The sequence below is a fragment of the Hemiscyllium ocellatum genome, chromosome 33 (assembly GCF_020745735.1).
Source record: "Hemiscyllium ocellatum isolate sHemOce1 chromosome 33, sHemOce1.pat.X.cur, whole genome shotgun sequence".
NCBI lineage: Eukaryota > Metazoa > Chordata > Chondrichthyes > Orectolobiformes > Hemiscylliidae > Hemiscyllium > Hemiscyllium ocellatum.
In genome coordinates, this window is record NC_083433.1 from 17844537 (window position 1) to 17872155 (window position 27619).

Below are 27619 nucleotides of genomic sequence, written 5' to 3' on the forward strand. Positions count from 1 at the left end.
ATCTGTATATTTCCACATATCATCTATTGCATCTATCTGTTGTGGTCTCCTCTACACTGGGGAGACAGGATGCCAACTTGTGGATCGTTTCAGAGAACATCTCTGGATATCCACACCAACCAACCCCGCCGCCCTGTAGCTGAACATTTTAACTCCTCCTCCCACTTTGCCAAGAACATGCAGGTCCTGGGCCTCCTCTATCTCCAAACCCTAACCATCTGATGCCTATAGGAAGAATGCCTCATCTTCTGTCTTGGGACATTTCAACCACATGGGTTCAGTGTGGATTTCACCAGTTTCTCCCTTTCCCCTCCCCTCTCATCCCAGTCTCAACTTCCCAACTCAGCACCACCTTCTTGAATGGTCCTACCTGTTCATTTTCCTTCCCACCTATCTGCTCCACCCTCCTCTCTGACCTATCACCCCCACCGTCACTGATCTATTGCATTCCCAGCTACCTTCCCCCCCAGTCCCACCTCCCTCCCATTTATCTTTCAGCCTGCTTGTCCCACAAGCCTGATTCCTGATGAATGGCTTATGCCCAAAACATCGACTCTCGGATGCTGCCTGACCGGCCTTGCTTTCCCAGCACCACACTCTTCGACTCTTTTGGTTGTTTCGCCAATTATCTTCAATTTATTGCTCCCTGAATAATGACCAGTTGGGTCAGATTCCCCGGGAAATTCTCATGTAAGAGCCTCAAGGAAATGAGGGACACAAATTGAAAAAGAAATATTTCATCGCAATAGTTGTGAGAGAGAAGTTGGGCTCAGCAGCTGATGGGTTGTCAACAAAAAAAATGTATGTGCCTCATTGAGAGAAAAATGTTAGTTCTTGTTATAAACTATTCTGATTTGACTGGTAAGAAGCTCTATCCTGCAGATGTCCACCTTTAAACAAAGAAGCAGGTCTTAAACTTAGATATCTTTGATAATAGGATTTAAATCGTGTAATAATTTGTTAGTATAAAGCACATTCCTGTGCATCTGCCTGGTATGACTCATGATAGGCAAAGCAAAAGACATTTATTTATACAGCATCTTTTCAACCATTTCAAAAATTCCCATTTAATGAAATATTTCTGAAGTGTAAGTCAGTTTTTAATGTAGGAAACATGGTAACGAATCTGCAAGCAATGAGCAATGAGAACACAATTCTTAGTGCAGGAGGAGGCCACTAGGTCCATTGTGCCTGCACTGCCTTCAGTATCTAATCCAACTCTATTATCTAGTGCCTTTTGAAAATAACCAGAAAATTTGCTTTAGGTATTGGTTAAGAGGTAAATATAGGCTAGGATGTCTAGAAAGGTTGACATTATTTTTCAAATAAAGTCACAGGCTCTTTGAAAGGCAGCAAAGGAAATTAGTTACTGGTGAGAGTAGTTTTGGGCCCTTGACAGTAATCATACTGTAGAACAGAATAGAAATCAAGAAATCAAGCAAATGAAGAACGAGGTTATAGATACACTCTAGTTGAAGTCAATTAATGCACAAATTCTTCGAATCCAACCAGCAAACAGATATTTTAGACTTGGTAATGTTTAATCAGACAAGATTAATTAATAATATTATAGTGAAGAATTTTCTAGGTAAGAGTGATCATAAGATTAAAGAACTTCATGTTTGGATTGTGAGTGAGATGATTGAGTCTGAAATTAATGTCTTAAATTTAAATGAAGGCAATCATGAGGCAACAGAGACAGAGTTGATTAAAATGGAATGGGAAGGTAGTTTAAATGGTAAGAGGGTAGAGAAATAGTGTCAGACAATCTACAGAGATATTTCAAAGCTCCCACCAAAAATATATTCCATTGAGCAAAAAATAATTTATGAGAAAAATGTGTCATCTGAGACTTACTAAGGAAATTGAAAATGGTATCAAATTTACTGAAAAGTTGTACAAATACTCAAAGATTAGTGGTAGACTAGAAGATTGGGGAATTTTAGAAACCAGCAAAGGGTGACAAAAATAAAAGAAGTTATAACTTGAAAGAAAACCAACAAGAAATATGAAAAAGAAGACAGTAAAGACATATACTCTTCTGGAGTATGGTGTCCAGTTTTGGTCTCCCTATATAGAAAATATGCTATTAATGTCGAGCGGGTTCAGAAGTGATTGACCAGGATATTGCCGGGAATGGAGAGTTTGATTAGATTAGATTCCCTATAGTATGGAAAAAGGCCCTTTAGCTTAACAAGTCCACACCGACCCTCCAAAAAGTAACCCACCCAGACTCATTCCCTTACTCTATATTTATCCCTGACTAATGCACCTAACACTATGGGAATTTAGGCATTGCCAATTCACTTAACCTGCACATCTTTGGGATTGTGGGAGGAAACCAGAGCACCCGGAGGAAGCCCACACAGACACAGGGAGAATGTGCAAACTCCACCCAGACAGTTATCCAATGTGGGAATCAAACCCAGGTCTCTGGCACTGTGAGGCAGCATTGCTAACCACTGAGCCACTATGCCACCCCACAGTGTTGAGCTATAAGGGGAGGCTGGATAGGCTGGTACTTTTTTCACTGAAGTGTAGAAGGTTGTGGGGTGATCTTACAGAGGTTTGTAAAATCATGAGGGGTATAGATAAGGCGAATGGCAGGTGTATTTTTTCTAAGGTGGTTAAGTTCAAAACCAGGGAGCATATTTTAAAAGGACTTGAGTGGCAACTTTTTCACACAGAGGGTAATTTGTGTCTGGAATAAACTTCCAGAGGAAGTGGTGCATGTGAGTACAGTTACAATGTTTTAAAGACATTTAGAAAAGTACATGAATAAGAAATGTTTGGAGAGATGTGGGCCAAGCACAGGCAAGTGGGATTAGTTTAGTTTGGGATTATGGTCAGCATGGACTGTTTGGACTGAAAGGTCAGTTTCCATGCTGTATGACTCTATGACTCTGAGTGTAGATAAAATAAAGTAAGTGGTACAGTTAGTGTTGGTCCCTTGGAGGGGAGACTGGAGAAGTAGCATTTGAGACTTTGAGCAAGTATTGATTATTGACATTCACAGTAGTGATAAAGGGAGAAAGGAATAAATAGGATCGCACAAGGTACAAAAAAAACTCATGGGATTAAAAGGTGATCAGCCTCTTAGAGCTATGGCCTGCACCTCCAGATTTTAAATTGACAATGACAATTTGAAAACAGTAATGGATACATTGATTGTAATCTTCCAAATTTCCCAAGATTCCGAAAAGATCATAAGATGTAGGAGTGGAAGTACGCTATTCAGCCCATCAAGTTTGCTCCCCTATTTAAAGAGATCATGGTTTATCTGATGATCCTCAACTCCACTTCCATGGCTCCTCCCCATAACCTTTTACTCTATTATTGAAGGTTTTGAGCATCTCAGCTTTGAAAGTACCTAACAACCCCACACCTAGCGCCCTCTGCATTAAGGAATTCCTCAGAATCACTACCCACTGCAATAATAAATTCCTCCTCATCTCTGTCCTAACTGGTGACCCCTTAATCGGAGGCCCATAGGTCCCAGAATCTTTCACTGAGGAAAACAAACTCTGCATATCTACCAGGTCAAGCCCCGTAAGAATCTTTTATGGGCGAATAAAGTTGCCTCTTATTATTGCAAGCTCCATTGAGTACGGACTCAAACAACTCAACCTCTCCTCAAAAGATAATCCTTCCACATGTGGTATCAACCTAGTGAACCTTCTCTGGAATTCTCCAATGCCAGTACATCTTTCCTTAGATAAGTGGACCTAAAAGTGTTCAGTTTACTCCAGGTGTGGTCTAACTAGTGCTGAAAATACGTTGCTGGAAAAGCGCAGCAGGTCAGGCAGCATCCAAGGAACATGAAATTCGACATTTCGGGCATAAGCCCTTCTTCAGGAATTCAGGAGAGCTTATGCCCGAAACATCGAATTTCCTGTTCCTTGGATGCTGCCTGACCTGCTGCGCTTTTCCAGCAACACATTTTCAGCTCTGATCTCCAGCATCTGCAGACCTCACTTTCTCCTCGTGGTCTAACTAGTGCCTTGCATACTTACAGCAAGAATTCTCTATTTTTATACTCCATTCCTTCTGAAATAAAGTCCAACATTCCATTGCCTGCTGAAATTGTATGCTAGCTTTTTGTGATTCATGCATAAAGATTCCCAAATCTTCCTGTTCAGCAACTTTCTGCAGTTTTTCTTCATTTAAATAACATTCAGCAGTTCCTACGAAAGCACATGACACATAGAAAATAATGTGGGAAAATGTGATGTTAAGTTTTTGCCATTTGCCTAAACTGTGGAATCATAAGTCATAATTTTCCGAACAGGGGACGTGTATGGTTGGTTGAAGGCTGAGGGGAGTCTTAGTGGGGTAAAGGAGTTAAGGAAAGTGGATCTGTTCCAAAGGTTTGGGGGTGGGGGTGATGTTTAAGGGTTCAGAGACAGGTTGAGGCATCTGCGGGGGCTGGGAGTAGTGTCAGGAAATGAAGGCTCTGTGGAACTAGGTTGATGTCCTTGTGAATTCTACTTTTGCACATGGCCAGCTTGCAATCAGCTTACCTCCATCTCTGCCTCAGACTTGATTCCAGGATGCTCCTTCCCCTACAGGATGAAAGATCAGCTGGCCAGCACTTTCAGGATACTGGCAAGATTGTGGCAGCAGGAAAATTCCTGACTCCATGATGAGAATCCAGTCTATGCATCTGCACAAGTTTACAGATAGGTTAAGAGTGGTAACGTTCATGCGAGAAATAGGAGGTTGTCTACTTTGGCAGGAAGAATATGAAAGGAGAATATTATTTGAATGGAACAAGACTAGAGAATGCTTAGTACAGAGGGATCTGGGTGTTACTGTACAGGAATCACAAAAACATTAGTGTGTAGATACAGAAAGTATTTGGGAAGGCAAATTAAATGTTGGCTTTTAATGCATTGACAATTAAGTATAAGAGCAAGGAAATCTTGCTAAAACTGTACAAAACATTGATGCAACCACTCCTATTGTAGTGTGCAGTTTTGGTCATTTTATTTAAGGAGGGTTATACTTATATTGAAAGTACTGTAGAGAAGGTTCACTAGACTGATTCCCACTTCTTTCTATTGTGTTCGAATCATGAACAAACTCCGTATTCACCAACATTTATGAATGTAATCAACATTATCTGAACTAGATTGACCTGTTGATTTGATGGCCATGATATAGTAGTCCTGTGATGAAGGGTTGATGAATGAGGAAAGGTTGTGAAGGTTGGGCCTATACTTGTTAGAGTTTAGAAGAATTAGAGGAAAGATTTAAAATTCTGAGGGGGTTTGACTAGGTACATGTGGAGAGGAGGTTTTCCCTCATGGGGACATCTAGAACTATGAGGGGCAGTTTTAAAATAAGGGGTTTCCCATTTAAGAGTAAGACGAGAAAGTTCTGCTCTCAGAGATTTGTTAATCTTTTGAACTCACTATCATAGAGATCAGTGGAGGCTAACTCATTACGTGTATTCAGAACAGATTTTTGATCTACAAAGGGAGTCAAAAGTTAAGAGGGCATCATGGTGGGGTGAGGAGTGATGGTTCAGGGAAGCAAATAGAGATAAGGGGTACAGTTGGATCAGCTACGGTCTTATCAAATGGCAGAGTGTACTGGAGGGCCTGAATGGCCTCTACTTTCTTTTGTAATCTTGTGATAAACTGAACAAGCTGGGCTGTTCTGTTAGGAGGAAATCAGGCAAAGGCATTGACCTAATATCAGTGGCAGTGATGTAGTGATAATGTCATTGGACTAAGTCCAAAATCCCAGGCTAATGTTACGGGGGAAAATAGGTTCAAATCCCACTGTGGCAGTTAATGAATTTGGAATTTAATAAAAACCTGGGTTAACAGCCTAATGCTGACCATTTTTAATTGTTGTAAAACCCATCTGGTTCCTTTGGGGAAGAGAGTTTGCTGTCCTTACCTGGTCTGGCCAACATGTGACTTCAGGCCCACAGTTGGTTGACTCTTAACTGCCATCTGGGCAATTATAAATGGGTGATAAATGCCGACGTAGCCAGTTGTGTCCATATCCCATGAATAAATAAAGGAAAAAAGATCATGTCAGCCTTTAATGGTGAAGATGTAGAAAATATTTTTCTCATTTATGGTGAGTTCAAAATGAAGTTCATAATTATAAGATAATCGCTAATAAACTGAACTGGGAATTTGGGAGAAACATCCTTACCTACAGAATAGTTAGAATGTGAAACTCATGACTACAGCAAAGAGTTAAATCAAATTACGCGGATATATTTAAGCTGAGCTAAGTAAGTACATGAGGGGCAAAGGGATTAAAGGTCATGTTGATAGAGTTAAATGAAGCATCGTGAAAGGAGGTCCTTTTACGATGCTTAAACACTGACATGGATCAGTTGGGCCAAATGGCCTGTTATGGTGCTATTAATTTCTGGCTTAGAGGCATGGGTGGCACCATTGAACCAAATGACACTACATTAAACATTGTTAAAAATTAAACTGTGGCACCCATCCATCATTGCTGTTTCTCATTCTGAAGATGTCAGAAAGAAGGAATTCTATAATGAAAGCATACATTATTCTACTTTCATAAACACAGATCTCTTGGAACTGAAAATGATTACTGATGTATAGCTTATTGGGTTGACTTTAACAGATGCACACCTTTTACATATCTTTATTTTGATGGATAACATTTGCCTTTTGCAACTGATTAATTATAATTACACTTGATTAGTTATTTCAGCCTGAACAAAGTGAATCTATGGATTGACATTTTGCAGCTTCCAACTTGACAAGTTTAGTGAGGCTTTTGCATGATATCCAGTGTTACAGTGTGCTCTATGGATTGTCTCAGTTTTATATGCATTGAACTTAATGCCCTCTCTGAGGCAAGATTGGAGGCAGGAACACTTAAGTAGGCATGACACACCAAGTGGGATACACCGCCTTTGTATCTCCCTACTCCTTGTGTTCCCATACATAGATTTAATCTCTGTCCATGTAGCCCCATCAGGTACCAACCATCAGTGTACCCACCTTCCACTCTTTGACCTGCCATATGTGCACTTCCATCAGTTTCATTCCAATTAAAATAACCTCATAATTTATGATCTTATTAGTAAGTGAATCAAGGGTTACAGGGAGAAGGCAGGAGAATGAGGTTGAGAAACATATCAGCCATGGTCAAAAGGCAGAGCAGACTCAGTGGGTCTACTTCTTGATGTTATGGCCTGATACAAGACTCCCTAATCTGTGCTGCCTACTAGTCACTCCATATTTGCCTCCCATTATTGGTGTTTCCAAATCAAAGCATCCATGGTCAGTCTTCTATTCCTGTCAGCTGTTTGCCTCCCAGTGTACCTCCATCAGTATACTGCACAATGAGTTGCATCATTGTCCCTCTGCCATCAGTGACTTGCCATTGGAGATCCTGATCAATGTCTATTCATCAGTGTCCCACCAGAAATTAAGCCAGTTGGTATCAACCACCCTCAGTGTTCCCCCAATCAGTGACTCCCCCATCCGTACAACCCAATCAAAAACCCAATATATTTCTTATCTGTATTCCATATTAATGGTGTCTCCCATCGTGCAGCACCTCTGTACTTGACCCAGATCAGTGAGCCCCTATGTGTACTTTGATTTGTACCATGATTCCTTCTCATTGTTCTTTCTCTCATGCCAGCATGGTTTGAAATTCCTGAGAAGATGACCATTTGGCTTGTGGGAGATTGGGCTTTTTTTGCACATATGATCTATGATCTCCACAGTCGGATAATGCAGACCCAAGAAGACACAGACAGCCACTCAACTCACCATTCAGCATGCCACAAGAATGCTCTAGCAGGCATGCAGAAAATCAGATTGGGAATTAAGAGAAACGTTTTCACTTGAGGATGAGAATGTGGATCCTGCTGGCACTGGGAGTAGTTAATGTGAATAGACACATTTAAGATGAATCTAGATGAATGGTTGAAGAAGAAAAGAGTAAAGGGTTACAGTGAGAGAGTTAAATGAAGAAGATCAAGGAGGCTTGAGAGCAGCATAAAAACTGGCATGAATCAGTTGGCCGAATGGCCTGGTTTTGTATGTATATGTCCAATGTAATTGGCTTGCAATTTCATAAAGGTAGATTTGACCAGTTAACTTGCATAATTGGAAAGTACCAGGCAGTAACTGAATATATTAATGTTACATCCAAAATAACAGTTTAGTGTGCTGATTGAAAGCATTTAGTCTACTGTTAAATGTTTTCTGACCTATCTATGCGCAAATTACTTGTTTGATAGTTCATGACTCAAACCAGTTCATGGTTGGCATGGTGGCTCAATGGTTAGCACTGCTGCCTCACAGCACCAGGGAACCAGGTTTGATTCCAGCCTCAGGCAATTGTGTGTGCAGTTTGCACACTCTTCCTGTGTCTGTGTGGGTTCCCCTCCGAGTGCTCCAGTTTTTTCCAAAGCTGTGCAGGTTAGGTGAATTGGCCAGGCTAAATTGCCCATAGTGTTCAGGGATGTGTTGGTTGGGTGCACCGTTCAGGGGAAATGTATAGTAAAAAGGGAATGGGTCTGGTTGGGATACTCTTTGGAACGTTGGTGTGGACTTGTTGGGCCAAGTGGCCTGTTTCCACACTGCAGGGATTCTTTGATTTGCTTTAGGGGCAACATGTTGACTCAGTGGTTTGCACAGTGCCAGGGACCTGGATTCAATTTCAACCTCAGGCAACTGTGTGTGGAATTTGCACATTCTCCCTGTATCTGCATAGGTTTCCTCCAGGTACTCCAGTTTCATCCCATAGTCCAAAGATGAGAATGGAGTTATGATAGTTGAATTTTCCTCCTTCAGTATGTGGGAGGTTAAGTGTCAACTCTAGTGTCCCTGCTGACTTCATTTATAGGAAGTGCACCCAACTCCAGCTCCTTGAGAACCATGTTAAGGAACTGGAGTTGGAGTTAGATGAACTTCAGATCATTTGGGAGGTGGAGGGGGTTATTGAGGGGAGCTACAGATAGGTAGTTACTCCACAGCCATGTGAAGGAGGTAGATGGGTTACCGTCAGGGGTAGGGAAGGGAACTGGCAGGCAGCGCAGGGATCTCTTGTGGTGGTTCCCCTCAACAACAAATATACCACTTTGGATACTGTTCAGGGGGACGGCTTACCAGGGGTAAACAATGGGGCACAGGTCTCTGGTGCAGAATCTATCTCTGTTGCTCAGAGGGGAAGGGGTAAGAGGAGCAGAGTTTTAGTCACTGGGGACTCTATACTTAGGGGGACAGATAGGAGGTTTTGTGGGAATGAGAGAGACTCACAAGTGATGTGTTGCCTCCCAGGTGCCAGAGTTCGTGATGTCTCTGATCGTGTTTTTGGGATCCTGGAGGGGGAGGGGGGCAGCCTCAAGTCGAGGTCCACATAGGCACCAATGACATAGGTAGGAAGAAAAGTAGAAATTCAAGGATCTAGGATGGAAGCTTAGAGCTAGAACAAAGAGAGTTTTTATCTTTAGTTTGTTGCATGTGCCATGTACTAGTGAAGCGAGGAACAGAGAGAGAGAGAGAGAGAGAGAGAGTGGAGCCGAACACATGGCTTCAGGGATGGTGCAGGAGGGAGGGTTTTGTATTCTTGGATAATTAGAGCTCTTTCTGAGGAAGGTGGGACCTCTACATACAGGATGATCTTCACCTGAACCAGAGGGGTACCAATATCCTGGGGCAAAAATTTGCTAATGCTCCTCTGGGGGGCTTCAATTAATGCAGCAGTGGAATGGGAACCTGAATAGTAGTCCCAGTGTACAGGTGATTGAGGGTAGTGAGGTCAGGGATAGGGGCTTACAAAGTCGCAAGAAGGCACCGGCAATCAGGATGTTGGTTTGAAATGTGTACTTTGATGCCAGGAGCATCTGGAATAAGGTAGGTGAACTTGCAGCATGGGTTAGTACTTGGGATTTCGATGTTGTGTCCATTTCAGAGACATGGCTAGAGGAGGGACAGGAATGGTTATTGCAGATTCTGCGATTTAGATGTTTCAGTATGAACAGAGAAGATGGTAAAAGAGGGAGGTGCAATATTGTTAATCAAGCATGGTATTACAACAGCTAAGATAACATTTGAGGACTCATCTACTGAGGTAGTTTGAGCTGAGGTTAGAAATAGGAAAGGAGAGGTCTTTCTATAGGCATCCAAATTGTTCCAGGAATGTAGAGGAAAGGATGTCAAAGACGATTCTCAATAGGAGCGAAAGTAACAGGGTAGTTGTTATGGGGGACGTTAAACTATAGTATTCCCAGTCAATGTTAGAGAAGTTAAGTAGTTTAGATGGGTCAGTTTTTATTCAATGTGTGCAGGAGGGTTTTCTGACACAGTATGGGGACAGGCCAACAAGGGGCGATGCCGTATTGGATTTGATACTAGGGAATAAACCTGACCAGATGTTAGGTTTGGAGGTAGGTGAGCACTTTGGTGAAAAGTGACCATAATTTGGTTATGTTTACAATAGCAATGGGCAGGAATTGGTATATACTGCAGGGAAAGAGGTATAACTGGAGGAAAGGCAATTATGATGCAATTAGACAAGTTAGGATGCACAGGATGGGGAAGGAAACTGCAGGGGATGGACATACTTGAAATGTGGAGCTTATTCAAGGAACAGCTACTGTAGGTCCTTGATAAGTATGTACCTATCAGGCAGTTGATAGTTGTCGAGAGAGGGAGCCATGGTTTACTAAAGAGGTTGAAGCTCTTGTCAAGAGAAAGAAGGCTTATGGGAGGATGAGGCATGAAGGCTCAGTTAGGGGGCTTGAGAGTTATAAGTTAGCCAGAAAAGATCTAAAGAGAGGGCTAAGAAGAGCCAGGAGGGGACATGAGGGACTGAGAAATTGTTGGCGGATAGGATCAAGGAAAACCCTAAGGCCTTCTATCGATACATTAGGAAAAAAAAGAATGACTAGAGTATAGCTGATGAAGGACTTTTGCCCGAAACGTCGATTTTACTGCTCCTCGGATGCTGCCTGACCTGCTGTGCTTTTCTAGCACCACTCTGATCTAAACTCTGGTTTCCAGCATCTGCAGTCCTCACTTTTGCCCAGAGTAAGATTAGGGTCAATCAAACACAATTGTGGGAAGCTGTGTGTGGAATCTGAGGACATTGGGAAAGCGCTTAATGAACACTTTTAGTCAGTATTCACATTGGAGAAGGGCAACGTTAGTGAGAATACAGAGATACAGGATACTAGATTAGATAGGATTGTGGTTGACAAAGAGGAGGTTTTAGCAATTTTGGAAGATCTAAAAATAGATAGGATCCTGGGTCAGGTGGTATTTATCCTCGGATTCTCTGGAAAGCCAGAGAGGAGATTGCAGAGCTTTGATTTTTATGTCATAATTGTCGACAGGAGTAGTGCCAGAAGACTGGAGGATAGCAAGTGTTGTTCCCTTGTTTAAGAAGGGGAGTCAGGACAACTCTGGTAATTATAGGCCAGTGAGCCTTACTTCGGTTATGGGTAAGGTGTTGGAAAGGGTTATAAGAGATAGGATTTATAATAATCTGGAAAGGAATAGTTTGATTAAGGATAGTCAGCACAGTTTTGTAAAGGATAGGTCGTGTGTAACTGACCTTATTGAGTTCTTCAAGAAGGTGACAAAGCAGGTGGATGAAGGCAATGCAGTTGATGTAGTGTATATGGACTTCAGTAAGGCATTTGATAAGATTCCACATGGTAGACTGTTGTACAAAATACACAGTTTTAGGATTGAAGGTGATTTAGCAGTTTGGATCAGAAATTGGCTAGCTGAAAGTAGACATAAAGTGGTAGTTGATGGGAAATATTCATCCTAGAGCTCAGTTACCAATGGTGTGACACATGGATCTGTTTTGGGGCCACTGTGGTTTGTCATTTTTATAAATGATCTGGATGTGGGCATAGAAAGATGGGGAATTAAATTTGTGGATGACACTAAAGTAGGCAGAGTTGTGGATAGTGCCAAAAGGATGTTCTGGGTCACAGAGGGACATAGGTAAGATGCAGAGCTGGGCTGAGAAATGGAAAATGGACTTTAATGCATTAATGTGTGAGGTAGTTCACTTCAGAAGAAATAACAAAAATGCAGAGTACTGGACTAATGGTAAAGTTCTTGGCAGTGTAGATGAGCAGAGAGATCTCGGTGTCCAAGTACTTAAATCCCTGAAGGTTGGTAGGGTTGTTAAGAAGTCATATGGTGTGTTGCCACTTATTGGTAGGAGGATTGAGATTTGGAGGCACAAGGTCATGCTTCAGCTGTACAAGACACTGGTCAGGCTACACATGGAGTATTGCATACAGTTCTGGTCACCGCATTATAGGAAGGATGTGGAAGCTTTGGAAAGGGGTCAGAGGAGATTTACTAGGATGTTTCATGGTATGGAAGGAAGGTCTTACAAGGAAAGGCTGAGGGAACTGAGGCTGTTTTCATTGGAGAGAAGAAGGTTGAGAGGTGACTTAATTGAGGCGTATAAGATAATCAGAGGATTAGATAGGGTGGACAGTGAGAGCCTTTTTCCTCGGATGGTGAAGGCTAACATGAGAGGACATAGATTTAGGACAGATATTGGGGTAGTTGCTTTACTCAGAACAACCTGCCTGCAACAGTAGTAGACTCGCTGATGTTAAGGGCATTTAAATGGGCACTGGACGTACAAATGGATAATAATGGAATGGTGTATGTTAGATGGGCATTAGATTAATTTCACAACATCGAGGGCTGAAGGGCCCGTAATGTGCTGTAAATGTTCTATGTGCAGGTTAGGTGAACTGGCCAGGCTAAATTGTCCATAGTGTTCAGGGATGTGTAGGTTAGGTCCAATAGGGGAAATGTAGAGTAATAGGGTAGGGGAGTGGGTCTGGGTGGGATACTTTTCAGAGGGTTGGTGTGGATGTTTTGAGACAAAAACTTTCGGGATTCTGTGATTCACAATCCACAGCAAGCTTCGTGATCAGACAATTTGTTTTTGGTACTATTGGCGGAGGTCAGAGCAGACAACATTACATTCCTTTGCTTTTTTTTGAACAGTGTCATGGGATTACTTCAATTCTCTTGACAGGGGAGGTGGAGGCCTCAATTTAATATCTCAGTATCAGCCTTGATTAGAAGTTCAGTCCCTGGGTATGGGCTTCAAACTAAACTGAAATGGTGCTTACTTAGATTTACTCTTGGAAATATATCTAGCTAGGTGGGTCAGCAATGATGCTGTCCTTTAAGGAACTAAGACCTACCTATCTAAACATCAAGAGACAATTGAGTAAAGGAACAGAAATTTCTCAGATATGTAATGCTTATTGACTTCCAAAGAAAAACAATTTTTTCTCACAATAAACTCTAAATACCTGTAATTACTTTGATTGCATGGTTCAATCAATCAAACATGCTTTTTCTCCATCTGTAAATATATAAATTCACAAAGCCAACATTGTCGGACAAGGCCTCATGTGGAGCACTTATCAGCAATTTACCAGCAATTGGTGGAGGTGCAGATTTTTCATCAGACTTACAACTGGGTGTTGCAGGAGTAATAACCAATATTCATCAGAACTGTATTGTTGTATGATTAGAATCTGACATGCACTTTTCTTTAAGGCTTATTATCTATTGCAGGGATTAAACTCAATGAAGATGAGGCACATGGGTTTACAACTCCTGAAGATTATATTAATACTCGCGTCTCATGTGGATTGGGCAAAAGGAATCTTGAAAAGCACCCCTACCTTGAACATTGCCGTGATCCTTGGGGGCACATCCTGTGAGATGGACATCAAAGATGTTTTGAACAAAGATGATTTCCAACATTTGCCCATTGATCCCAATGTGGTGCAGGTGACCGTAAATGAGACTGACCCCAAGAGTATCATTACACGTGTGTGCGATCTCATGTCTGGGATGAAAATGCACGGTGTGGTTTTTGGTGATGACACGGATCATGAGTCCATCGCAGAAATTTTGGATTTTATTTCAGCTCAGACTATGATCCCAATTCTTGGAATACATGGTGGTTCCTCGATGATAATGGCTGACAAGGTAAGAAGTAGCTTTTTTCTGTTTGAGTTGGTCAGTGCTGCGTAAGGAAATATGTTGCTACTATTGACACCAAATTTTAATGATTAAATGTAACATCAATTGGTTAAAGATAAAAACCCGTTTTGCTCACCATCGCTGTGGCTTTACTTTAGTTACTAGCAATAGAAGATCACATTTTTGGCCACTGTGATTCATTTTCACTTTCTCCACCAGCCATCCAGTTTGTTGTTCAAAGGTGTTAGCTGGAGAAATGGTGGAAGCAGAATCCATAATGACTTAAAAAAAATTATTTAAAAAGAAATTTCTAGGACAATGGTGAATGAACAGAGTTGTCTGAATAGCTAACTGGATAGCTCTTTCAAATGGTATCGGTACAATGGGTCAAAAAGCCTTTCTCTGCGCTTCATGTTCTAATTTATTCTGATAGTATTTTATTTTTCTCTGAGAGTACGTGTTGGGACTGCTAAAGCATGGAGAATACTTAGAGCCAACAGAGAGAGGAATCAAGCATCCCACCTTTGATGATGTGCTACACAACCTCCTTTTAGGTTTTAATGAATCCTCCATTGTCACATTATATCATGACAAGGAAGCAAAATCACCCTCAAATGTTTGATTTTGTTTTGCATGAGTGCATTCTCTTTCTGAAAATGCATTTCTTCCATTTTCCGAGTATCCATGGGCAAAATTCAATACCTGTAATCAAGACGGTGTGTAGTCATGTGCTTCCTGACACGACATGTCAATTTATGGTGAGTGCAACAGTGTGCTGATAATAGATTAGATTTCTTACGTGTGGAAACAGGCCCTTTGACCCAACAAGTCCACACTGACCCTTCGAAGAGCAACCCACTCAGACCCATTCCCCTACATTTACCCCTTCACCTAACACTACGGGCAATTTAGCATGGCCAATTCACCTAACTGCACATTTTTGGACGGTGGGAGGAAACCAGAGCACCTGGAAGAAACCCACGCAGACACGGGGGGAGAATGTGCAGACTCCACACGGACAGTTGCCCGAGGCGGGAATTGAACTCGGGTCTCTGGCACTGTGAGGCACTGTCTCCCCCAGTCTTATGCTTCTCCTCTGAAGGATGAGAGTTTTTTTTGAGAGGTTGCAGAAGAGACTTGCCTGATTTAAGGGGAGACAGTGATGTAGTGGTAATGCCACTAGACTATTAATACTATTAATTCAATAATAAAGTTGGAATAAATAGATAACCAAATGGCGTCCATATATCCACTGTTGATTGTTGTAAAAACCCATCTGGGTCACTGATGTCCTTTAGAGAAGGAAATCTGCCACCCTTACCCTATCTGGCCTACATGTGACTCCAGAGTCACATTAATGCAGTGGACTCTTAATTGCCCTCTGAACAATTAGGGACAAGCAACAAATGCTGGCCTAGCCAGCAACACCCACATCTCCTGAAAAAACAAAAATGGAATGGTTTAAGTGAGGAAGGATTTTAACTACAAAATCAGGTTAGGGGAGCTGGGGTTCCTCTTCTTCAGCAAGGGAAACTTAGTAAAGTTTACAAAATGATGCAGAGTTGAGATAGCACAGAAGAAGAAAAGCTACACTCATTGCCAGACTTCAATTTATGGTTCTGAGGAAGAGATGCAGGTGGAATATAGACAAGGACTTTTTTTAAAAACTGAGTGAGTGATAATATCCTGAAACTCAGCTGACAAGGCTAGTGGGAAAGGAGATTGCCTATCCAATTTCCTTTAAAAACCATTGAATGTTAGAAAATTAACTTGCAGGACTACGGGGATACAGAGGGAGGAAGAGATGAACTGGAAATGGGATTGTTCAGAGAGCCACCATGGACTTCATCAGCTGAATAACCCTCTTCTGAAATAATTCTGAGAGAGAATGGCTATCCTTTAATTGAAATTAATCTGTAGTAGCACACCAGAAACTGGCGAGATCTGTAGACCATCTGGAAGTTGTGTCCTGCTGCATGGCTCAATACTGATACAATACTGCAGTAATCAAGTCTTGACCAATCAACTGTTGCTGTCTAATGAAACATGAATTTACGTACTGTCTGAAGGCAGATGATGCTTGCTCATGACAAGAACCTGTACCTGGAGTGTTTTTAAACTTGGGATGCATGTTGCATTGCATTACTGCATAGTTCTAGCTGAGCATAAATCCCTAATGCTTTTACTGCCTTGCATTAGCCTAATGGAAAGATTTATAGAACGACATTCAACCTTTTTGATGACGGTATGACACTCCTTTTCTTTTGGGGGAGTGGTGGGGGCTGCTGGCCTAGATTATTAATCATGAGACTTTGGTAAATATTTTGAAGACTTGGGTTCAAACCCTGCCATGTGGCATGGTGGAATTTGAATTCGGTTAAAAAAAGTCTAATGATGAGCATGAAACCATTGTTGATTATTAGGAAAAAAATCTATCTAGTTCACTAATGTTCTTCAGAGAAGTAAATCAGTTGCCTTATCTCTTCTGTCCTGTATAAGACTCCAGACCTTCAGCAATGTGGATAACTCTTAACTTCTCTCTGGGCAATTAAAGATGGGCAATAAATGCTGGGTTAGACAATTAGGCCGACTTCCTGTGAATGAATTAAAAAGTCTTCCATAGCCAAAAGAAAAGTCTTCCATAGCTATTTAGTCCTGAGTGGGACTTAAACTTAGAGCCTCTGACCCAGAGGAGGAATGCCATCCAACACATCACAGAAATTCTTTGCATGTTCATAATATCATTTTAAAAATGGAAAAACAAACATGGGTTCATTTGTAGAGGGACAGATTTGGGAAGCAGTGACACTAGCCTGTCTCCAACTCTACTTAGACCACATTTGTTGTAACCACAAATAGTTCTGATCTCCATATTTTAAAGTAGATATAAGCAAAGATGCAAACATGATCTACTAGAATTATATCAGAACAGAGAGGTTATAACTTGTAGGAAACATTGCACAGAAAATAGAAAACTGATTGGGGACCATAGTTACAAACAAATTCATTGGGGAGTTCTGCAGAAATGTCTATCAAGAGGGTCATGAGAATGTGAAAATAGTACAGTGGCAGATTCAAAGATGGTTTCTGAAAGAGAATCAGATATTATTCTGATGAAAAAAATTGCAGGGCTTTGGAGAAAAGGTGGAGGAATGGGACAAGGTGACTGGCCCTTGTAGAATCTGTACAGACATAATGGGTTGAATGGCTTCCGGCTGTTCTGTAATTATTCAATGCTTCTATCCTTCTGTGAATTACTACTGCAAGGGCAGATGAAAACAGACATGAATAGGCCATTTGGTTCTTCAATAAGATCATAGCTGCTCCAGTTGTGGTTTCAGTTCTACTTGCCTGTCTTCCCTCAAAAATACGATTCATTACAAACCTAATCTTGGAAGGCATAGCATCCTTGCAAGAAATTTGTAAACTGTATGTATTAAAAATTCATATTGCAGCAGTGTGGCTTGTCAAACATGTAATAATATTCACATTATTTAGAACAAAAAATTTGAAATGACAACCTAAAAACGAGAATCTAAAGTATGTCATTGCGTGCAGACTTTTGTGATACCTCTGCATTTCCTACCATGTGCTTGGTAGTCAGCTATGGGAGGAGTAAAACTCCTGACTTTTAAAACTCTTATCCTGCTCCTAATTTTGAAAACCTCTATTGAATCTTCCCTTAGCCTTCTCTTCATGGAGAATAGTCCCAGTTTCTTCAATCTGCCATCATAACTGAAGTTTCCCAACCTTGAAACCATTTTTGAAAATAACTTCTACATTCTCTCCAATACATTCACATCCATCCTTTGAAAACAGAAAATTACCTTAGAAATAGTTCAGAGAGAAGGTTCATGACTTATTTCTGGGATGAAAGTAATCTTATTAACAAAGCTTGATTAAGTCTGGCCTATACCCATTAGAGTTCAGAAGAAGAAGTAAACTTAGGTATATAAGATCTTGAGAGGACTGGATACCTGGAGAATGTTTATTCTTGGGCAGAAACTAAAACTAGCCTAAGAGTAAGAGGACTCCCTTTTAAGACAAACAGGAGGAGAGATTTCTTCTCTCAGATGGTCGTTAAAACTGCACAATTGTCTTCCCTAGAAGATAGTGAAATGTATTCAAGGCCGAGTTGGACACATTTTTAATAGACAATGAATTGTGCTTGAAAGCAGATGAGAAAAATGGAGCTAAAACTCCCAGAGTAGATATGATTAAACTCATATGATTACACTTGTCCATAAAATGATCAAAATGAGGGAATAGATTTAAAATGATCTGCAAAAGAAGCAAAGGTGATGTGAGGGAAAGCTTTTTCACACAGTGAGTAGTTAGGGCATGGAATTCACTGCCTTGAAGTGTGTTGGAGGCATTCAAGAGAATGATTGCTTGGATATGTGGAATAAAGGAATTTGGCATGAGGTGGCAATGCTCATTTGTGACAACACTGTGCCTTTAAAATATCTCTTCTCTCCTGTTTCTCTTGCAGAGGGGTGTCACAGTGATGCCAAAATATTTGCTTCAGACAGGCAGTTGGTAAACTGCTTTGAGTTCATAACCAAAAGAGAAAATGCTGGAAAATCTCAGCAGGTCTGGCAGCATTTAAGGAGAGACAAAAAAGAGCTGATGTTTTGAGTCTAACTGACCCATTGTCAAAGCTTTGGCAAAAGGTCAGTTAGACTCGAAAGGTCAACTCTTTTCTCTCCTTACAGATGCTGCCAGACCTGCTGAGATTTTCCAGCATTTTCTCTTTTAGTTTCAGATTCCAGCATCCACAGTAATTTGCTGTTATTTTGGCTTTGAGTTCATCATGGCTTTTGTTTTAAATAAGACAAGAGAATCATGAGTGGGTGGGGTCAGGCTTACACAGACCTAAAATGATTTTGATTTCAGTTGGTCGGTGTTATTTTCTGGCTGCTGGAGCTGCAAGATTGATTTGCTGATGCTGGAATGAAGTCTTAGACAGAGGGGCTTCCTCTTAAAACATTATATGGGCACATTGTTTCTTTCTACTGGACTGGAGAGAGACAACAAGGGAGAACAATAAACAAAAAGCGAAGTTGCTGGAAAAGCTCAGCTGGTCTGGCAGCATCTGAAGAGAAATCAAAGCTAGCAAATTGAGAAGATTTGTAGCTCAGGTTGAGGCTCTGGATATAGGTTTGCTCGCTGAGCTGGAAGGTTCATTTTTAGACGTTTCATCACCATACTAGGTAACATCTTCAGTGAGCCTCCAGACAAAGCACTGCTGGTGTTTCCTGCTTTCTACTCATATGTTTGGGTTTCCTTGGGTTGGTGATGTCATTTCCTTCATGTGTCCAAGTCAATGTGTTTGTTGATAGATTTCCAGTTAGAATGCCATGCTTCTAGGAATTCTTGTGCATGTCTCGGATTGGCTTGTCCTCGATTGGATGAGTTTTCCCAGTCAAAGTGGTATCCTTCTTCATCTGTATGTAAGGGCAGTAGTGAGAGAGGGTCATGTCGTTTTGTGGCTAGTTGATATTCATGTATCCTGGTGGTTAGTTTTCTGTCTGTTTGTCCAATGTAGTGTTTGTTACAGTTCTAGCACGGTATTTTGTAAATGACATTAGTTTTGCTTGTCTGTATAGGGTCTTTCAAGTTCATTAGCTGCTGTTTTAGTGTGTTGGTGGGTTTGTGAGCTACCATGATGCAAAGGGGTTGGAGTAGTCTGGCAGTCATTTCTGAGATGTCTTTGATGTAGGGGAGAGTAACTAGGGTTTCCGGATGCATTTTGTCAGCTTCTTTGGGTGTGTTGCTGAGAAATCGGTGGACTGTGTTCATTGGATACCAATTCTTTTTGAATATACTGTATAGGTGATTTCCCTCTGCTCTGCATAGTTCGTCTGTGCTGCAGCATGTGGTGGCTCATGGAAAGAGTGTTCGGATGCAGCTTAGCTAGTGGATATTGGGATAATTGCTTCTGTTGTCCGATATTTAATTTGTATGGTTTTCCTGTAGGCACTGGTTTGAAGTTCCCCATTGGCTGTTTGCTTTACTGTGACATCTAGGGATGACAGTTTGCTGTTGTTTTCCTCCTCTTTAGTGAATGTTATGCCAGTAAGGGTATTATTGATAGTCTTGAAGATTTCCTCTAATTTGTTTTGTTTAGTGATAATAGAGTTTGGGTTTGGTTGGTTGGCAGAGCTGTTTGTTCATGTCTCTGCATTACTGTTTCCGTTAAGAATCCAGATATCAGAGATCCCATGGGTGTTCTGTTGGTTTGTCTGTAGGTTTTGTTGTTGAAGGTGAAGTGGGTGGTAAGGCATAGGTCCATCCACTGGACAATGCTGTCCTTGCTGATGTGTATGTGTCTTTGGGTCTTCTAATAGTGTAGTCAGTGTTTCCTTGGCTAGGTTGATGCTGATTGATGTGAACAGGGCTGTTACATCAAAGGACATCATTATTTCATCCGCTTCTATCTTGGTGTCTTTGATGGTCTTCAGGAATTCTTGGGTGGTAGCCTCACATACAGATAAGGAAGGACACTACTTTGACTGGAACAAAACATCCATGCTAGGACAAGCCAAATGGAGACACGCATGAGAATTCCTAGAAGCATGGCATTCAAATTGGAACTCTATCAACAAAAACATTGACTTGGACCCATTTTCCACCCCCTGAGAAAAAGAACAGGAAATGACATCACCATAGGAAGTGACATCACCAACCCCAGGTAACACAGTCATTTAAATAGCAAGCAGGAAACACCAGCAGTGCTTTGTCCAAAGGTTCACTGAAGATGTTACCTAGTATGGTGATGAAACGTCTGAAAATGAACCTTCTAGCTCAGCGAGCAAACCTATACCCAGAAATCAAAGTTAACGTTTTGAGTCTGGTGACCCTTCCTCAGAACCCTGTGAGAATAATAACTGTGTTGCTGAATTGAATAGGGTGCTGCATATACATATATTGCTTTTCTTTTTTCCTAATCTCCTGGTTATATATATTTTCTTAGGATGCTGCATATATTGGAACAGTTGATGATTAATGGTTAAATAATACACTATCTTGTTAAATATTTCCATGGAGTAAAATTGTGCCAATTCTTCTTTTTGTTATATTTTAACAGTGTTGTAAGAATAAAGTGTGTTTTGATTAAAGCTTAGTGGATTAATCAAATAATGTTTGCAACACAGTGCCTTACACTTGCCTTTAAAAAAAATATAAAAGTTAGAGTCTAGGCTACCTCCATGATATACTTTGGGGAGTCTGGTCTGGTCCATAGTATCATTGAAGAGCTGGAGTGCATATGATTGATCAAAACATCTCCTTCTAGACCATAGCTCTTCTGTGATTCTTTGTTTCAAATAAGGAAACCAAAAGTGCACATGGTAGTTGTGATACAACTAAAGACCTGTACAACTCCATTAAAAACTTACTTTTTATAATCAATTCCCCTTGAAATAAACAACATCTCTTTACCTTTCTCTTGACTTGCTATACCTGCTCACGAACTTTACGAGATTCATGTACCAGGTTCTGCACCACTGACTTTTGTGACGGGTCTCCATTTCAATTTAAAGGGGTAGTTGAGATGAATTGCACAGTAGAGGAAAAGTAGATAAATACATGACAGACAAATGAATAAAAATATTTGGAATTGCTATTATCAGAAATTATGTGGAAGGAGGCTTGTATGGAGAGAAAGCACCAATATTGATAATTTGGATTGACTGACTTGTTTGTGTATTGAAAACCAAAGATGAAAGGCCAAATCTGTAAAATTTTATCTTGCTATTTCTTGTATGTTGACTATTCACTTAAATCAAATTATTTTTGTACCATGATTAATATCCTTCTAATGAATTTGGTACATTGTAACATTGCAATCAATATAAATTAAGGCAACCTCAGGTTGGCGTGTCCTTAATTTGTTTTTATCAATAAGATAGGTTCAAACCTTATTGTATTCCAATGTGCAGAGCTTTGATGGTGTATCATCAAACCTGATTGAGAATGAGATAAATTAAACACACATCAGACTTCCGTCATCCTCCACCTCCTTTTGACATTGATAAGATCTCTTGAAGATAGTAATTATTTCATCAGCATTTCATGTGTTGGGAATGTTAATCAGTTGATGGAATCTTCTGAGCCCAGAGGAAGTGCAGAAAATTAAAGATATTGTCATCTGGAAATATACCTGAACTTTTCCCAACTTCCCCCCAAGTGGGATGGCCCATGGATGACTTTCCGGTTCCACCTCCTAAATGGCAGATTAGCAACCACCTCAAGACCACTTAAGGTCTTATTCCTGCCAGGGGTGTAGGTGGGACAAGTATATATGGCTCATCTGATAGGTTATTCCATGTGGGCTGTGTGATAATAGGGGTGAAAGACTGCCCTTTATCTGCACTTATTTCTGCATAATTGTGGGCATTGACATGGACAGGAGAATAGCTATCATCTCTTGCCCTTGCTTCTAACTGCCATAGCTCCTTTCTCTCCGTAATGCCCACCCTGTGAGCCCTCATTCCTGATGAAGGGCTCTGGCCCGAAACGTTCATTTTCCTGTTCCTCGGATGCTGTGCTTTTCCAGCAACATACTCTCGACTCTGATCTCCAGCATCTGTAGACCTCACTGGCTCCCACCCTGTTGGACACCCTTTCCTTGCCCCAGCAAGTCGCTCCATTAATGGGGTGTTGCTGTGCTGACCATAGCCACAACCTCCTCCATAGTGGTGCCAAGTGCCAGAACTACTGGAAATGAATAGCTGCCAATGCTAGGTGGGTTGGGACTTCATTTCCTGGGGGCCTCCACCTATCCTCATGGGTGCCTGATAGGCACTGTCCCTCTTTGCTTTTACAGGCAGTATGTAAGTAACCTGCCTAACATAGAGGTTTACACTCACAGAATCAGAAGCAGGCAGGCTTTGCAACAGGTTAGTCTGTTCAACCCCTTGATTTTCCTTCAATAATTCAGTTAGAACTTAGCTGATATGTACTCAACTCTATTTATGTACCTTGTCACCAAAACAGTCATACCTCCTGGGAGTTGCATATGTGGAAGCAGTGTAGCCACTCGCTGTAGTTTCAGCTTTTAGAGGACTAGTGAACCAGAGAGACAATTTTCAGATGTCACCATTTCCACTGTGGAAACTGAATCTGTCCCCTCTTCCATTGTGCACAGCACAAGACTGTCAAACCTGGATATGCTTAAACCTTTCAGAGACCATGGGCTTGAATTTTAGCATTGGCTGGGTTTGGAACCAGAGGGGTGAAGGATAAAGAAAAACTTAAATATTTGCTGGAAAGAGAGACCAAAGCTTTTTGACTTGCACTCATCAAGACAAATGCAAGAATGCCAAATTTCAAATGATCATTACAATTTATACATATGAGAAAACGTTGCTGATTGTTTGGTGAATGGACTCTGATTGGCTTATTGTAGAGAACTGAAGAACCCCAAGTTTATGGGAAATTCTATAATGATACAAGGCATATTCCTTATGTTTGCAAAGAACTTGTCCCTCTGTAAGAATGCATGTCATTTCTAGCAAATATAAATGAGTCCTATGATGAGCTCAAGTAGCTTAAATAGCTTAAATTGGTCGATAGTATAGCCATAAACTCACTCGGGATTGTTCAGCATTTGTTACCCAATTGCAGGATCGTATCCAGCAGGGTGGATGCATTATGTTATATGGGTTTTGCAAACTCAGGCTGGCTGAGTATCATGCATACTCTGCCCATTACAAATTATGAATTTGTCATTCATCAGCTAATCACTGGGGTGTACAACCAATGTACCCAGCAATACACTGGCATTGAAATTGAAATTTGACATTGTTCAATTGTTGGATAGGAGGAAAACAGCAGTTTTACTTTGGATTGGTGACAATAGCCAGTTAGTGGAAAATGTCACTCATGTAGCCAATCTATAGTAACAGCATGAAACACCTTCCTTAGCCATGTTTGCAAAACCTGTAACAAAACGTCTGCTGTTAGATGTGAATCTGTCATTACACAGCAAGGGCCGATAAACTACCTGGAGGTGGCAGAGCTGAAAATCTGTATTCCAGACAGGCTGAAAGGCCTTTCCTACCTGGGTGCAGCAAACTCAGTTTTAAATGATTACCCTCTTAATCTGTTTGATGTCCTGTAGTTTGAAATTTCCCCACCAGTAGAAACATCTTCTCAACATCTACCCTGGCAAGCCCCCCCAAAATCTTGTATGTTTCAATCAGATCATCCTCGTTTTTCTAAACTCTAATGATGCAAGGTCTAACCTATTTAGCTATTCATGGTAAGTCAACCCCCTCATCCCAGGAATTAGCCTAGCGAATTTCTTTTGAATGGTGTCCAATGCTAATATATCCTTCCTTAAAAACAGGGACCAAAACTGCACATACCACTTCAGGTGCAGCTTCACCAATATCCCATAGAGTTGCAACAAGATTTCATTATTTTTAATCTCCAATAGAAGCCATAATTTCTTTTGCCTCCTTAATTACTTGCTGTATCTGTGTGCTAACATTGTGTGTTTCATCCAGAAGAACACCCAAATTCTTGCGCTGCCTTTGTTTTTTTAAAAAGGAGTCTCTCTATTTAAATAATTCACTGCCTTTTGATTTTTCCTAACAAAATGCATGACGTCATACTTCACTGCATTTAACTCCAAATTGTTGCCCAATCACTGAAACTGCATGCCTTAGGTCTTGACTGGATGTTCTTAACTGCTTTTGTTAATTGTGGATGTTTTATCTTTCTCATTAAGTTCTTCTTTTTGAATGAAATAAATTCTCCTTGTGTTGAAATATCCACTTTAATGTCTGTCATTGCTTATCCATTAACTTTCCCAGTCTTCTTCACCTCTCCCCACCCACCCCCCCACCCCACTGCAGCCCCACTCATTTTAGACAACCCCTATTTAATTTGAGCACAGAGGTTTGAGGTCCAAGTCCTTCAAACTAAATTTGAAATTCTACCCTGTTGTGATTGCTACCTTCCTTGCTCCAGAGGATCCTTAACCAGGAGACGCCTTATTAATATAAAATTCATTATCAGATCTGCCATTAATATTTTCTGCCCCTTCCTGCCACACTTTGATTATTGTTCACCTCTTCACTACACTGCTCTTGGAGTCAGAAATGTACAGCATGGAAACAGACCCTTCGGTCCGACTTGTCCATGCTGACCACATAATCTAGTCCCATTTGTCAGCATTTGGCCCATATCCCTCTAAATCCTTCCTATTCATATATCCATCCAGCTCTCTTTTAAATGCTGTAATTGTACCAACCTGCACTATTTCCTCTGGCAACTCATTCTATTTACGCACCACTCTCTGCATGAAAACGCTGACCCTTAGGTCTCTTTTATATCTAACCCTCTCACCCTAAACCTATGCCCTCTAGTTCTGGACTCCCCCACCCCAGGGAAAAATACCTTGCCTATTTATCCTATCCATGCCCCACATGATTTTATAAAGCCTCTTATAAAGGTCATCCCTCAGCCTCCAACGCCCCAGGAAAAACAGCCCTGGCTATTCAGCCTCTCCCTATAGTTCAAATCCTCTAACCCTGGCAACATCCTTGTGAGTCTTTTCTGAACCCTTTTAAGTTTCACCACATCCTTCCAATAGGAAGGAGACCAGAAATGCATGCAATATTCCAAAAGTGGCCTAACCAATGTCCTGTACAGCTGCAACATGACCTCCCAACCCCTATAATCAATGATCTGACCAATAAAGAAAAGCATACCAAACACCTTCTTCACTATCCTATCTACCTGCAGCTCTACTTTCAAGGAACTATGAACCTGCACTCCAAGGTCTTTGATCAGCAACACTTCCTAGGACCTTACCATTAAGTCCTGCTCTGATTTGCTTTTCCAAAATGCAGCACCTCACATTTATCCAAATTAAACTCCATCTGCTACTCCTCAGCCCATTGGCCCATCTGATCTAGATCCCATTATACTCGGAGGTAACCTTCTTCACTGTTCATTACACCTCCAATTTTGGTGCCATCTGCAAACAGACTAACTACACCTCCTATGTTCACATCCAAATATTTATATAAGTGACAAAAAGTAGTGGACCTGTGCACCAATCCTTGTTGCAACCCTCCACCACTACCCTCTGTCTTCTATCTTTAAGTCAGTTCTGTACCAAATGGCCAATTCTCCCCGCATTCCATGAGATCTAACCTTGCCAACCAGTCTCCCATGGGGAACCTTGTTGAATGCCTTACTTAAGTCCACATAGATCATGTCCACTGCTCTGCCCTCAATCCTCTTTGTTACTTCTTTAAAAAACTCAATCAAGTTCCGACTGCCAAGAATTATTATAAAGCCCAATGCAGTTATACGATTTGCCAGGACACAGGTTCCAACATGATTTAAATGAAGTTCACCCCAATGGAAAAGTTCTCGCTTTCCCAGTACTGATGCTAGTGTCCTATGATTCAGAACCAATTTCTCATACACAAATCTTTTAGCCACGCATTTTCCTCTCTAATCTTATTTACTCTACATCATTCTGCATGAATCCTGAGATTGTTATTTTAGTGACTTTTCGATTTAGCCTTCAGCTTGTTGTAATTGCACAATACAACCACTTTCCTAGTCCTACCAATGTTGTTAGTATCTAAATGGACTGTGAAAACTGGATCCTTTTCTCCACTTCAAGTTCCTCTTCAGCCAGAGGATGTTCTGAACCTTGGAACCAGGCTTTGCTACACAGAACAGTATTTGTTCCCCTAACTATGCCATCCCTTATTTCTTGACAGTCACATCCATCCCTGACCACAGACCCAAATTGATTTAATAATCTTCTAATGAATCTGATTGTCTCCTTAAACAGTGTCCAAGCAACACCACCACTCTGTGATAGGTCAGCACCCACAGCTCAGACTCCAGTACATTAACTCTGAGCCAAAGTACCTCAAGCAGCCAACATCTGCTGCAGACGTGGTCACCATGGATTGCACAAATGTTCATAATTCCCACATATTACAGCTGCAACACATTACCTGCTCAGCCATCCCTATTCCATTTAGTTAATTTGGGTGTTTAAAAGTGAATTTCCTAACTGTACTTTTCAGCGTAATAACGCCTCCTGAGTTAAACTGTTTGGCAAATCAAAAGAGACTTGGAAGAAATACCCACAAATAAGCTACCTGTTTTCCTGTGATATCGCTCTGATAGGGTCAAAGAGGTTTGATGGGCTCTCTGGCCCAGGTTTTATCTCTCACAGTTGCTGCCCTTCTCATACAGATTCCCCAGTCTGCTTCACAAGTGATGCAAACTTAGTGCACAATCGTCCCAATCTTGCAAGTTATGAGGATGTCATAAGGAGGCTACAAACATGTATCAATGGGTTATGGGAGTAGGAGAAACAGCTGGCAAATGGGGTATAATGTGGGAAAATGTGACATTTTCATCAGGAAAATTAAAGAAAGAACATTTAATCTCAATGGGGAGAGATTATAGAGCTCGGAGATGCAGAAAGATCTGGCCATAAAAGTACGTGAAACAAAAAAAAAATAGGATGCACGTACAGCAAATAATTAGGAAAGACAAAAGAATGTTTTTTTATTTGTTACGAGAAAAATTTAGTACAAAACTACAGAGGGTTTGCTTCAGTTATACAC

General features: G+C 41.0%; 1 protein-coding gene across 1 annotated transcript in view; it reads left to right on the top strand.

Moving 5' to 3' along the window:
- LOC132831517 (glutamate receptor ionotropic, NMDA 2B-like) overlaps nt 1-27619 on the top strand; it is a 407508-nt gene that overhangs the window by 114774 nt on the left and 265115 nt on the right. Inside the window, exon 3 of the mRNA XM_060849712.1 lies at nt 13590-14009. Coding sequence (XP_060705695.1) covers nt 13602-14009 — 408 coding nt within the window. The 5' untranslated portion in view covers nt 13590-13601. The remainder of the gene's footprint in view (nt 1-13589; nt 14010-27619) is intronic.